The sequence below is a fragment of the Penicillium angulare genome (assembly GCF_028827245.1).
Source record: "Penicillium angulare strain IBT 27051 chromosome Unknown utg000002l_segment0_segment0, whole genome shotgun sequence".
In the NCBI taxonomy this organism is placed as follows: domain Eukaryota; kingdom Fungi; phylum Ascomycota; class Eurotiomycetes; order Eurotiales; family Aspergillaceae; genus Penicillium; species Penicillium angulare.
In genome coordinates this window covers 1,411,410-1,425,084 of record NW_026623161.1, presented here as the reverse complement: position 1 = coordinate 1,425,084, position 13,675 = coordinate 1,411,410, and the positions used below count along the sequence as shown (strand labels likewise).

At 48.2% G+C, this 13,675-nt stretch overlaps 5 protein-coding genes across 5 annotated transcripts; 3 read left to right on the top strand and 2 right to left on the bottom strand.

The window, feature by feature from the left end:
• Positions 1-1,565: 1,565 nt before the first annotated feature.
• On the bottom strand, positions 1,566-3,434 carry N7478_001990 (uncharacterized protein; the record flags this gene model as incomplete). The annotated part of the gene is made up of 1 exon (XM_056918204.1): positions 1,566-3,434. One exon carries the CDS (start codon positions 3,432-3,434, stop codon positions 1,566-1,568), a length of 1,869 nt encoding a protein of 622 aa, XP_056783815.1.
• Positions 3,435-5,872: 2,438 nt separating this feature from the next.
• Positions 5,873-8,175, bottom strand: N7478_001989 (putative APSES transcription factor; the record flags this gene model as incomplete). Its single annotated transcript, XM_056918203.1, has 3 exons — positions 5,873-7,755; positions 7,836-8,022; positions 8,134-8,175. The coding sequence occupies 3 exons, from the start codon at positions 8,173-8,175 to the stop codon at positions 5,873-5,875; spliced, it is 2,112 nt and encodes a 703-aa protein (XP_056783814.1).
• A 432-nt stretch (positions 8,176-8,607) lies between these two features.
• On the top strand, positions 8,608-9,062 carry N7478_001988 (NADH dehydrogenase [ubiquinone] 1 beta subcomplex subunit 7; the record flags this gene model as incomplete). Its single annotated transcript, XM_056918202.1, has 3 exons — positions 8,608-8,659; positions 8,728-8,849; positions 8,958-9,062. 3 exons carry the CDS (start codon positions 8,608-8,610, stop codon positions 9,060-9,062), a joined length of 279 nt encoding a protein of 92 aa, XP_056783813.1.
• A 1,021-nt stretch (positions 9,063-10,083) lies between these two features.
• On the top strand, positions 10,084-12,461 carry N7478_001987 (glutamate--cysteine ligase; the record flags this gene model as incomplete). The annotated part of the gene is made up of 7 exons (XM_056918201.1): positions 10,084-10,094; positions 10,150-10,222; positions 10,283-10,348; positions 10,413-10,555; positions 10,611-10,736; positions 10,790-11,375; positions 11,451-12,461. The coding sequence occupies 7 exons, from the start codon at positions 10,084-10,086 to the stop codon at positions 12,459-12,461; spliced, it is 2,016 nt and encodes a 671-aa protein (XP_056783812.1).
• Positions 12,462-13,211: 750 nt separating this feature from the next.
• N7478_001986 (uncharacterized protein) lies at positions 13,212-13,661 on the top strand (the record flags this gene model as incomplete). Its single annotated transcript, XM_056918200.1, has 1 exon — positions 13,212-13,661. One exon carries the CDS (start codon positions 13,212-13,214, stop codon positions 13,659-13,661), a length of 450 nt encoding a protein of 149 aa, XP_056783811.1.
• Positions 13,662-13,675: the final 14 nt, after the last annotated feature.

The following is a 13,675-nucleotide window of genomic DNA, read 5'->3' as shown; positions in this document are numbered from 1 at the left end:
GCTTTTGCTTTTGCTTTTTACATCGGGCTGGTGTGTGTGGATCCTTGAATATCGTGAGCTTTTTATAGGTTTACCACCAGAGTCCCAGATTGGAAGGAGTCTTGTTGAATTGTGGAGTTTAATTTTCTTTTTACCTTTGTGTTTGAGTGGCTATTGTATAGTTACTCATTTCCATTTCAGCTTTCAGTTCAGGTAGGCTGGGTATGCCTCGCTTTCTGGGCTGAAGTGTTTCAAGTTTCAAGTTTCTCATTGTGATCAATTTTATTCTAGAATGCGTAAAAGAAGGGCTTTCAGTTCCAAGTTATATTTGACATGGTATGATTCTAACGTTATTGTTTATTAGCCATGGTATGCAATCATTTGGCAGCCATATGCAGTAATTTATACATAGCGATTGCGGCTCTACATAGAGATCTATAGGTATGCAATGCTTCCCAGTCCTCCCAAGATTGAAAATTTCCTATCACAATCTACTGGTCCTAGCTCCTCACTAAAACTCGGATAGCAGCACTACCTTATCCATCTAAACCCAGGTACCAGGTACACAGAACCGTGACGAAAAGTCACGACTCCCGCTCATTGAAAGACCCGTGAACCCTTGTCGTCATAAGACTCGGCAATCTCCCAAACCTCCCACCCGAGACTCTCGCTGAATCTGGCAATCTTGCATCATGCACCTGCCGTCCTCCGATCGACCTTATCTACCCATGCCATGTGTATTCCAAGGGCCTAGGTTCGGGTTCCGGGTCGGGGGAGATTGATCTGATCTGATCTGATCGAATCGAGCATGCTTGCCATGCTTGTTGCTGAGCTTGGGCTCCACGTGGTTTGCCTTTCGTGGGACGTGTTTGGGAGACTTTGTTTCAAGACTACTTGGGTTATTGGTAGTTATAGGGATATATGGATGCGTTTTGGCACGTTGGTTTACGGGTTTGGTTGTACTTTGTAGAGAATTGAATGGAAACACTCGTATCTGATGCTGAAGACTAATAACATCATAAATCCAGGTAAAGAGTCCATGCTTAAATTGCAGTAGGGGCCCTAGGCTACAGGAATTCGTGGGTAGAATGTACATGACCGGATGTACGTCCGAGACCCAAAATTAAACAAGTGAAAGTAATGAGCGGCGGGCATGCCCGCCGCTTCAATCCAGCGCTTGGACAATGCAATTCTTGAATTGCATCTCAAGGCGGATGGGCCTCGTCAATGCCACCAGTCAAGTGGAGATTGTGAGGAAGAGCAGTAGAGAAACGGTGAGAAATAGACACCTAAGAAAAGAAAGGAAAAATGGTGAAAGAGAATAAAAGAAGATACTGTAGAAAGAAGTCATTCGAGACTGATCCACATCAAGACTGGCATTACTCAAGGTGCCATGGGCTCGGAAGATAATAGGATAAAGAAAATGAATGGTAAGGCCAATGGCTCGTGGAAACTTATTAATCTCCGATGGAATAGAATGAAAGAGTGGGGGGCATCATGAAAATAAATGAAGATAAAAAAAGCCCTCCCAAGGAAGAAGAAACGAAAAAGAAAAGTCATACGTCGCTGTCACATGATGGTCGGCATTACATGAGGGGAGTCTTGCGCTTTTCAGCACTGGACAAAACAAGCATTGGAGTCTTGCGGCGCTCAGGAGCTTGGGCATCCTGCGCCTGGCCAGCAACAACAGCCGCCACAGAAGGAGAAGATTCACCAGAGGAGACTTGTTCAGCGCGAACCTCGGCAAACTTGGCTGAGAAATATCCATCCTCGCTTGTCGGGGAGACACTGGTGAAGGGGCTCTCAGGTAGCGATTTGCGACCGGTCTTCTCCTTGCGCTCAGAGCCGATGGCGCCATTGGCAGCCGCACGAAGGCTGCCTAGACTAGGCTTGCTAGAGAGACTGCCGCTACGCACAGTTGCATCGTCACCGTCCGAGAAAGTGAACTCCTTCTCACTGGCAGGAGTGTTGGTGCCACCGCTACTGTTGTAGCCAAAGCTGCGAGTATCACCACGGCGCTCAATTCCAGCACGAACCAGGTTGTGGACTGCCCGACGTCGCTGGCGGGTAGCAAAGTTCTGGCTTCCCTCATGCTTAGAAGTCGGCTTGGCCACAAGATCCTCAAGCGAGGGAGGGCCACGAGGCTGACGGATTGGGTGTTCTCCAGCACGCGCCTGGCCAGGGCCGAAAGTTCCAGTGGCGGGGGTAGGAGGGAAGACAGCGGATCGAGGACCGGCTCCTGCATTTGCTTTGCTTGTATCAATGTTGGTTCTCAGAGCTGGGTTGAACGATGGAGTCTTGCGGTGGTTGCGACGGAAAGCGCTCGCAGATGAATCAGTGGGTGGGGAAGGAGAACCACTTGGAGGAGAGACTGGCTGGGAGAAGTAATTCTGCGACGGAGCGGAATCTGCAGGCGGGGAAATCTCAGCACGGAATTGAGGCACCTGTGTGTCGATAGACTGGTTTCCTCCGTAGGCTGCCAAGCCATCATCCTGAGAGCCGTTGTCCATAAGGTAGCTTTGCTGACCAGTAAGTGGATTGAAGACAGAGTACAGGCCAGGCTGACCAGGAACTGGTTGCACGACTGGCTGAACACCTTGCTGAAGTTGCTGCTGGTAAAGTCCCATACTCGCCATCTGAAGCTGAGACATCTGCTGCGACATTTGTTGTGACAATTGCTGTTGCTGAGGAGACATTCCCAGGTTGAGACCCTGGAATTGCTGGGCTGCAGCTGTGACGCTGATCAGCTGTTGCTGAAGACGCTGCTGCTGTGCCGCAAGGAACAGGTTGGTTGACATCAGCTCCGCGTAAAGGTTCTCATCCATCACCTCACCGCCACCAATGTCAAGCATTGGGGGTGCAAGCACTTGTTCCGGCATAGTATACACGGGGCGGTTCGGGTTTTGGCTCTGGTTCTGATTCCGATGCTGAGGCTGACGTTGCTGCCTCTGATGTTGATGTTGATGTTGATGCTGATGCTGATGCTGATGCTGGTTTTGGTGCTGGTTCTGATGCTGATGCTGATGCTGATGATGTTGGTGCTGGTGCTGGTGCTGGTGCTGGTACTGCTGCGAATGCGATCCATTATGCGAAGCGTAGGTGTGCTGCGGGAATCCAGCTCCCGTAGCGGTTTGAGGAACACGGTCGGACTCGCGGTGGGTCGGCATTCGAAGACTGTCCATAGCGGTGCGTTGCTGTTGAGAGGGAATTGTTGCAGATCGGGGTGCCGTGCGAAGACCAGCGAGAAGATGCGACCGGCTTGTACGTGGGGTGGCGACCGAGGTGGATGCCTGAGACTCATCAATGGTCGCGACCTGAGGAGGAACACTCAAGCGCTTGATGTGTGAGCCTTTTCCCCGGGAAGCAAAGCCAGAGCCAGGAACCCCGAGGGAACTGCCATTATTGAAAGAATTGTTGTACGTCATTTGAGCAAGACCGCCAGCGTCCATACTCATGTTTCGCGGAGGAGAGGGAGATGGGTATCAGGGAGGGTATGTGCAAGACTTCAGTGTGAAGTGAGACGCGTTTTTGAAAATATCCGTGAGGTCGGGAAATGCGAGCTTGGGATCAACCACGAAGCTTCGAGCTTTTTCCGAGGGATTAGATGATTAGGATAATCTATGTGAACACTGATCGACCGAAGGGAAGTTTTCGGAAGATGAGGTGAAAGTAGAGTCGAAGGGATTTTCGATGGAGACGCGATATCTTGAATCACGGAATCCGTCAGTGCGAAGTTCGTCAGGCAGTCAAAAAGTAAGGTCACGGACCACAAACGAAGGTATGCAGGACAAAAAAATGTGTCAAGGACAGACTCGACGAAGATCACAAAAGTGCGACGACGATATTATCAAGCTGTACAATAGCGATGTGGAGATGTTATAGTAGTTGGAGAAATGTTTTTTCTCGGTTTTTTGTTTCTTTTTCTCTCTTTTGTCTCGGTAGCAGAAGCCGAGAATCCGGGGGGTAATCCAGCACAAAGGAAGGCAGATATGAATGGATGAAAATGGAATTAAGAAAGTAGTTGGGGAAATGAGGCCTCTCAGAGAGCACCAGGGAAGAAAAAATAGAAGGGAGATGCTCTGCAAATCCCAGGGAAAATCGACGTGAGATGACGCGGGTAATGGTATCGAGAGGAAACTGGAGGCGATTCTGAAACACGACCAGCTGGCCAAGGCAAACCCAGATAAGGTAAGATTCGCAGTGGTGGCAAGAAGGACGAAACGAAAATGGCCCCAGGCACAGGTAATGCAAGAACGACAAATGCGGGATTCGAAGATCGTGTGGGTTTGAAGTTTGGGGGTTGAAAATAGTCGAATCGAATCTTCGGATCTCGGCCAAACACGAGCAAACGCTTTTTCTTCAGGGGCGGAACGAATCGGACGGAACTATTTGCAGGTGGGGAAGGGATTTTTTTATAGGTATTATGGAAAATAATCTTTTTCTTTTTTGATGGTCCCAACGACGGAAAATGAAAGAGTGCGAAGAAGAAGAAAAAGAAAGAAGAATGGGGGGGAGAGGGAGAGGGGAGGGGAGAGAAGAGAGAGATGAAGAAGTAAAGAGAGAAAGAGAGGAAGAGAGGGAAGAAGGAAACGGTGCGGATTGAAAGTCAGTGGGGAAGGAGCGCGGGAGTTGATGCCTGAGGCCGAACTTCGGTTGGACACCGCAACGTATATGTATACAGTATACTGTTACCAGGTAACCTCCAACCTCCAGGGCTATACTCAGTATTATTGTCAGGCTCTGGGATTCACCTCTATTTGTACGAGTTCAAGACAGCCCTACTTGATCTATCATGTCCGATTCGACAATGAAGCTTCCTGTTTAACCCCAGCTACCAGAGCTGAGACCTTCTCCTCATGGGATTGGAAGCCACTGGGAGCTGGGATACATGAAAAGTTGGGGTCCAGCACCCAATCACCAACGAATACACGCCCAGAGCGTGATGAGCCCATTCGCAGCCCAGAACCTCCCATCACATCCCCCACCGTGTCATTGGCTAAGGGCCGCTAGCGCCGCCCGACATGCCCGCTTCTTCGTCTCAGAATGCCCCTGGAGCCGCCCGGCGTTGTTGCCAAGCCTCTTTCCTGCAGCCAATCGATGCACCTTAACCGCTGACGGAGGCTCTCCGTGGACTGGTGGCAAGAGAGGGGTAAATCAGGTGTTGTGTTGGTACTAGTGGTGGAATTGTACAAGTGGACTCCGAACATGAAAATGCAAGTAAAGATTTTCATATGTCATTTGTGCGGTGGACACGGCCATTGTGGGACTGCTCTTCATCGGAGGCGTTCTTGAATGGGGTTTGTTTGGATACGGGGGAGATGACTGGGGCCTTAGCGTGATTATGATCTACAAGCTGCTGAACCATGTCAGCCGAAATCATTATGTACAGAACAACCCATGGCCGAATTAACTCTGGTCTTTTTGAATATATTCCCATTATTACATGCATATGTCATTTCTATTTTGTTTCCCCTTTTGTCTCTTTTTACCTGTAAACAAGCATGTACAAGCTAAGCAGGATTCGGAATAAACAAATATAATTTATGTATGTACACCGGTACATCGTGGCTGGAACCGCTTCTCCGCCATCTCCGAAAATCCTTCAGTACGCCTGAGACACACAAACAGGTGGCGATCATGATAGGAACAGAGAAATGATCATGAAAAAAAGACAGAGAAGATAATAACGAAACCAGAAGATGAGATAAAAAGAAAGTGGCATGAGACACACAAAAAGAAAAACAGAATGAGAAAAGAAACGCAGCGTCAGGGGTATCTGCTGGTCATGTAAGAGACACACACCAAGAGGTAGAAAGAACAAGATAATAAGGAGTAGCATCAAGGAGAGTCATTACAGAGGACAAGCCTAGAGGCATCAAAGACATATATCACTCTAGGCATCCACGGGAACAGCCCCAGGAGGTAGCGCGGCGGAGTCCATCTGGGAAGTTATTTGTCGATGCCCTGGCTCGGGGGACGCACCTTTGCCATTCATTCGTTCAAACTCGAGCGTTTCGGCCAGCTCAGCCGCCATCGGGTCAAGCTCCTCTTCTTTCAGCCCTGTGGCCAAAGCAACTAGTTTGCGATGCACATCGAACTTGGTACTCACGCCTGCATCCGCGGTTTGTTGAGCTAGATCGCGTACTGCGTTGCGTCGTGTCTTTTGCGCAATGCATAATTCACGAGCAAGTTGGTATCGGGCGCTCAGTTCCTCTTGACTGAGTGTGGATGAATCCGTGGCAGGGATTTCTGTTTTGATGGCTGTGGCCGACAACTGCTGAACGAGACGGCCGTATTGTACGCGCTCGAGAAGAGACTCGTATTGAGCGCGTAATTTCTCATAGCGGGCGAGCTGCATATCACTGGAGTCGTACTCAGCCTCCTTAGCTGCAAGAGCTGCTGTTTGTTGCTTGATCTTTCCGCGATCGGACTCAAGCTGTTCAAATAGGGCTTCTGGGTTGGCAACATCGGTGGAATCTTGTTGACTCATCCTGGAGTTGCCGTATGTGACTGCGAGTTTCTTGTTCGCATCTGCCATTATGGTACCGATCTTAGAGAGAAGATCGGAGGTCGCGGTCGAATCGACAGGGGGAGCAATTGATTGACGGTCTGAAGGCAGCAGTGTGCCTAATTCACCATCCATGTGATCATTGGCCATAGTAACTGATGATGGAGGGGGAGGGATGTCGTTGTCAATGTGAGATCGTTGAGCGATGCCTGATGCAGTTTCACCCTTTTTATTCATCAGGTCGCCCGTTCGAGGACAATGGGTGAGAAGCATGTTTACGAGACGGAAGGCACCGTTGCGTGCAGCCACAAGAACGGCCGTATCACCATTGTCATCTTGACATGACAATAGTAAATCCACCTCATCGTGAGAAGCCGTCTTGCATAATTTATCAAGCAGCATCTCGCAATAATACTTGGAGCTCTTCCACTTGCCCTTGCTTCGGGTCGTCTCAGCAATATGGTGGAATATGGTGGCTCCAAACCAGTCTCGGAAAGTAACAGTATCAAACAACAGATCCAAAAGAGCAGGGAAAGTCCGCTTCTCGTAGTTATTCGTGAATAATACGGCTCGAACAAGTGGGGTTTCTTCATGAACAGACAGCGCCTTGGGGTTGGCTCCTCGACGAAGTAAATCCTGTACAATCGCAAGATCACCCATAGCGCAAGCCCAATGCAGGGCAGTATTGCCAGAGTCATCAATAGGCCGATCAATTTGGAAATGAGAAGGAGGATCGGGTGGGTGAATGCGTGTTGCTTGCGGCGCGTCGCCCACGGTCATAAAATAGTCTAATAACTGATCTCCATACATGATATGTTCCTGCTCAGTGAGAGACATGCCGTGGGGTTCATTCGCGCCGCGCTTGCGCTTTCGCCCACCGTGATGAGACATTTGTAACATATCTTCATCGGCGACCATGGATGATGATTCAATGGTGGCTTGTTCAATAGACTCGTTGTCATCAAAGGTGGTACTCATATCATATTGTTCATGAGGGAGGGTTGGGGGTCCCATGTTCCGCGTTGGATTTGGTTGCATGACAGAAAATACTTCTGCTGGCGGTGGTGCTGGCTTTGGCGCTGATGCCGATGCAAGATTGCGATTGTTAGACTTGCGAGGTGCTCTTGGTTTTGAGGCGGCTGAAGTGTGCTTTGGAGCAGGTGGGGGACTCCGGTCCCCAGCAGTGTAATCGAAGATGGGTAAGAGTTTCGTGAGGACTTTGTTCCGCTCTGCCAGCATGCGAGCTTCTGGAAGGGGAATCCATGTTCCTGGTTATAAATATGTTAGTGAATTAATACTGTGATAAAACATTCTCGCCGATTCTCGTTGCTCTGGATTTGAAGCTCACCTTGATATTTGCCATAGCCACCTTGTACTTTCTCATGTACACCCTTCTGCACCTCTCGTTCAAGAATTCTAGTTCTTGCTGGCTTATCAAATCCAGCAGCCTTCAGAATATGTGTTGCGTTGACCCAATCATCCCCTCTTCGCCTCATGACACTGTCTCCTTCAATCTTGAATTCATAAACTGGCACCTGAATGAAAGAGGTATTAGCGCCTTCAATGCAAGATAAGAGAGGACAATGTTTGCCATCAATTGAAATAATTATCCCAGGCAGCAATCCACACCATCAAAGAGGACTTACACTACTGTAGGTAGCAGAATAGATCGATTCCATCCCCGCCATGGTGAATGTCGTGAGCCACAGGCACCCGATATACCCTTTGAATCTGTGAGATGGCGCGCACTTATGGGTGCAAAATGTATCAAGGGCGTCCACGAGGCTAATTACGATCAAGAATGTTCCAGCATTTGACACATTGCACGCAATTTACAAGCCTGGTCCAGAGCGTAGAGACACGATTTGCTGAGTGGAGTCTAGGGTCGCAGTTACGCGTTTTACGTGACCGCGTTAAGTGGATTTTAGAGTCTAACCCCTTTTAGGAGTGTATTACATAATCCACATTCACTCGTCCAATCATGTGATATATAAATCACATGACCGTATATCGGGAGCAAACTAGAGATACCTCAAAGTGAAGGCTAGGTCCACCTATCCGTGAATTGACCCCGTCTTGTCGTCCTCCGCCACCTCCTCACCTCTCTAATTATTATCATAATGACTGTCATCGAGTCGGTCAAGAGCGCCGTCGGCCTCGCGGACACATCCGGTGCGAATGATCTCCAATTGACTCCCGTCTCAAACTTGACACGAAGCTAATCGCGATCTTCAATCCAGCCACCCGTCAGGAAATGTCCGAGGCTCGTCTTCCTATGCAATACCGCGACTCATGTGCACACCTTTTGATCCCTCTGAACCGCTGCCGACAAGCTGAATACTACCTTCCTTGGAAGTGCGAGGTACGAATTTGATTGTTCCAGGCCCACCCGCGCACGCGCACGATTGAACGACTTAGTCGCATGTTGCCTGCAGAAGAATATTGGCTAACTCTTATTGTGTTTGCTTAGGATGAGCGCCATTCCTACGAAAAGTGCCAGTATGACGAGTTCAAGAAACGTGTGGCCAAGATGGACGAGCTGCGGGCCGCTAAGGACGGTGCTCGTAGCAACTAAGCTTGCCGAATTTGTTGATGTGTTTTTCTGGAAGGCTGTTGAACAACCAGCATGTTATGTACATAGACGATATTCTGAGACTACTCATTTGAACTTCCTTTTATGGAGTTGGGCCACTTTCCTTTCCTGTGCCTTTTTCGTGTTGATCTGGAGGCAGCTATCCTTGATTTGCTCCAATGCGGACCATGGCTGTCTCATATTACAAATGACAGCAGTACCCCCGTGTCCTTTCAGTGGAACTCTCGTCAACTCCGCGGAATATTGGAGTAGCTATACGAGCTCTGACTACACATTCCTCAGAGGATTGGTCAGTTAAACTCAGTCAGACTACCGGGCGGCTCCAGCGGTAACCATATTAAATTTGTCAGCGAGTGTTACAGTGCGACATGGACTGTCCTAGCGGCATGCAGATCCAACTGGGTCATGTAGGGTAACCCGTTTCTCAGTCTTGCGGGCCAGAGCGTAGTATATGCCAGGGAATGTTGTTAAGTGGCGCCGGTAAGCCCATCTCACAAGGCCCCAAGGGTGTGAATTGCATATGCATGTATAGACAGCATCGAGGATATTCCTACCCCCCACATCTTAATAATGAAGAAATCAACACGGACTTCAAAATCATTTCCTGTAGAACCTTGGTATACATATATAACTTCCATCTCACCTTATACATAGTTCGTATCAGTAATCAGGAATGCACATCACCTGATTGCTTAGAAATCCAACGGCTTATCACCGAGATCGTGCCCCGCCGGCAAAGCCGTTGCGGACGAAAATTCCCCCTCAATGCAAGAACTCAAAAGAATCGGCCGGAATAGGCCCCATGCATGCTGTCTGACTTTTCTTTAGTTCTCGAGATTCATTTGTTTATATCTGCATCTATCACGCAATCCCGCCTCCCCGCGATTTTGACTTCAAACCTTCAGAGCGTGCCTTATATCTACTCCTCGACCGCTTTGGGATCTTTCATCGGCTTTTGATCGGCACGTGTTCGCGGTGATTGCTACCTCGAGACGCCTCCACAATGGGTCTCCTGTATGGGATCTCTTTCTTTGGTAGCGCATAAGCCTCAATTAACATGTTTGTATAGTGCTCTCGGAACTGCACTAGAATGGCCCGAGGCCAAGAAGAAGGCGCATAAGGTGCGCGAGTGGGGAATTGAGGTATGCGCTGCTTTGTCTGAAGTGGTTGGCTTGTTGGTTTCTAACTGGGGATGTGTATAGCAACTCTTAGCGAACTGGCGGCGAGCAAAGGGCAAGGAACGTGATGCACTTCTTTGGGGCGACGAAGTACGATCAACAATCGGTATACATTGAATTGGCGGCGGCTGACGGTGGACTTCCTGGAAAATAGGTCGAATACCTAGTGGTGGCTCTCGATGATGAGGCCAAGAAGGCTCGGTTATCTTTGGCGCAAGCCGATATTCTGAAATCGCTTGCTAGGGACGAGGCTCTGTGGAAATCCGGTTCTGGCAGCAACGACAGCAATGGCGAGCAGTGAGTGGACTTATATGTGAATCAAACTCTACAGCAGGTCTTAACGGCGAATCAGTGACGACGAGGACCCACCGCATTTCCACCCCGAGTTCGGGCGATTTATGCTGGAAGCTACACCGGGAAGCCCGTGGGGCATTGGATTTAAAGATCTACTAAAAGTGGAATCTAATATGAAATGGCGGTATATTTTTCTTCGGTCTTGGATCATTATATTGGGTACTAATTAGTTTCAAGACGAGAGGTTGCTAAGGCACACATGGCACCTAATGAATCTCCCATTACTCTCACGACATTCCCTCGATTGGGAACAAAGGATGACTACATTCAGCCTTATTACCCTCCTTCCGGTCCGGCATTGCGCTCGCAATTTGTTCCAGATGAAATTGCCAACCCACACATTCGATTCCCGACCCTAGCCGCCAATATTCGCTCACGTCGAGGCCGCAAGGTTGAATTGAATGTGCCAGTCTTCAAAGATAAGAATACGCCTTCGCCTTTCAAAGACCCCACAGTCAATTATGATCTGCATCTCTGGCCGGAAGATGACGATGTTCGCAACGGCGCTGCCAAGGATGACCATGTCTATATGGATGCCATGGCTTTTGGAATGGGTAGCTGTTGCTTGCAGATTACCTTCCAGGCAAAGAATATGACCGAAGGAAGGAAATTATATGATCAGCTTAGTCCATTGGGGCCGATTCTTCTGGCTCTCACGGCTGCAACACCGATTTATAAGGGTTTCTTAGTCGACACGGATGTTCGATGGAATCAAATCGGTGGAGCAGTGGATGATAGAACGCCCGAAGAGCTTGGTGAAGCTGTAAGTTTTTGTTTTGCGCCTCCCTTGGTCCCATCGAAAAGTTGTCAGTTGGAATTTTCACTTACATTCGAATAGCCTCTTGAAAATGATCGATGGAGAATTCCAAAGTCCCGCTATGCTTCTAATTCGACATATCTTTCACAAGATCCTAGACTTCGAAAAGAATATTTCGATCCTGATTTGGTTGTTGATCATGACATTAAGAAGCGATTGATGGATGGCGGCATGGATGATTTGCTAGCCACTCACTTTGCGCACCTTTTTATTCGCGATCCGTTAGTGATCTTCTCTGAAGATCTGGAGGAACTTGACCTGAACAAGGGCGATCATTTTGAGAATCTCCAGTCTACTAATTGGCAACATATGCGCTTCAAGCCTCCTCCGTCCGATAAAGACGACATTGGCTGGCGAGTGGAGTTCCGCTCCATGGAGATTCAAATTACAGATTTTGAGAACGCAGCTTTCAGCATCTTCATTGTCCTCATCACCCGAGCGATTTTGAGCTTCGACCTTAACTTTTACATTCCCATTCAACGCACCACCGAGAACATGGAGACTGCTCATGCTCGCAATGCTGTACTTGATGAAAAGTTCTACTTCCGCAAAGACCCTTTCTCTCAGCGGGTGCCAAAGGGCTCTGCACAACAGTCGCCTGATGGTAGCACATTCTCCTCCGCAAATTCTTCAGCGGTCAACTCACCACCTTCATCTCCCTCTCTCAGCCCCGTTGAAAGTGAATACGAGCTGATGACAATCTCCGACATTATTAACGGCTGCTCTGATGGGACATTCCCCGGTCTCATTCCCTTGGTAGAATCATATTTGAACAGCGTCAATGTGGATGTCGAAACACGATGCTTCCTTGCTACCTACCTAGATCTCATCCGCAAACGAGCTGATGGCACTCTCTGGACTGGAGCTCGCTGGATTCGCGAGTTCGTAGCCAAGCACCCAAGCTACAATCATGACAGTGTTGTGTCTGAAGAGATTTGCTACGATCTTGTCAAGGCAGTTGAGGAGGTGACTGAAAAGGAAGGTCGAAATGGTGCTCTTGGATGGGAGCTTCTGCGAGGGAAAAAGAATTAAGATAGAAGAAACCGTGCCTTCACCCATATAGATACATAATATTCCGGGTGGCAGGGGTTTCCGATTACATTTTACTAGTAGATGATGATTTTCAATTTGCACATAATTGCAGCAGCCAGAAGCAGACGTCTTTGGGCATTACTTACTTGATACATGACAGTATTTCTTTTCTTTTCTTTTCTTCTACTTTCTTTTCGAAACAGTGTTTCGGGTAAAATCCAATTTGAGTTCAATACATCATGATCCATGCATGTCTTCTGACTGTTACGAATATCGGGCTTGTATCGCTCTCGACCTGAGTATCTAATTTAGATCATGCTGGAAGCCGAGATCGATATTAACTGTCCTACAAAGAGTCAGATCTGACCCTGATTAGGATGCGACAGGGTTATACAACATGCAATTTACCAGGGGATATTGTAACGGTTACAGCGCCATCTCCTGATCAAAGGTTATCCAAGATATTCTTAGATGAAGCATTTCCAAAATTCCTATTCAAGCAATAATCACCAAAAACCCAAAACAGAAAATGAACCATAATTGCAATCTTCGAGAAATGTTTGGAATCAAAGAAATAAATGACTTGTCCTGCCATATATCACCAGTAAATTCTATTCTCCTTATCTCATTCTCTCTAATCTCTGACCTCAAGCTCCTCGATCCCTACAAGTCAAACCCGTACACCCCACAGCTAAATCTGTCCAACAATAACCTGAACCTGAACTAAACCCCAACCTTGGACTCGGAACCATGTGCTGGGCCATACAAACCTCAAGCTCTACCTTCCCACCCCCTTCAATTGAAATCGACTCTATCCTAGCAGTAACACACGGCTTCCTCTCAGCCCTAAACAGCAAATGCCGCCACGAATTTGAAAAGCACTGTATCAGTGCAGGTGGCATGTCTCTCTCCCCGCCATATCCTACACCTCTTCGGTTCTGCACCATTGGGTTTTTCATCGAATACATGACAGCACTGCAGGGTGATATTCATGAACGGATTTGGGACCCTGAGATCAAGGTACAGGAGGGATCGAATTTAGCGGCTGTCTGGGCGCCTTTTCGGGCGAAGGTTAATGAGGTTGTTGATCATGTTGGGGTTGAGTTGTTTATTTTGCATAAAATTCATGGGGAGTGGAAGGTTACTGGGTTGGCGGATTCTTGTAGGAGGCCTGTTGGAGAGGAGAGAGAGATGGAATAGTTTAGCCTTGAATT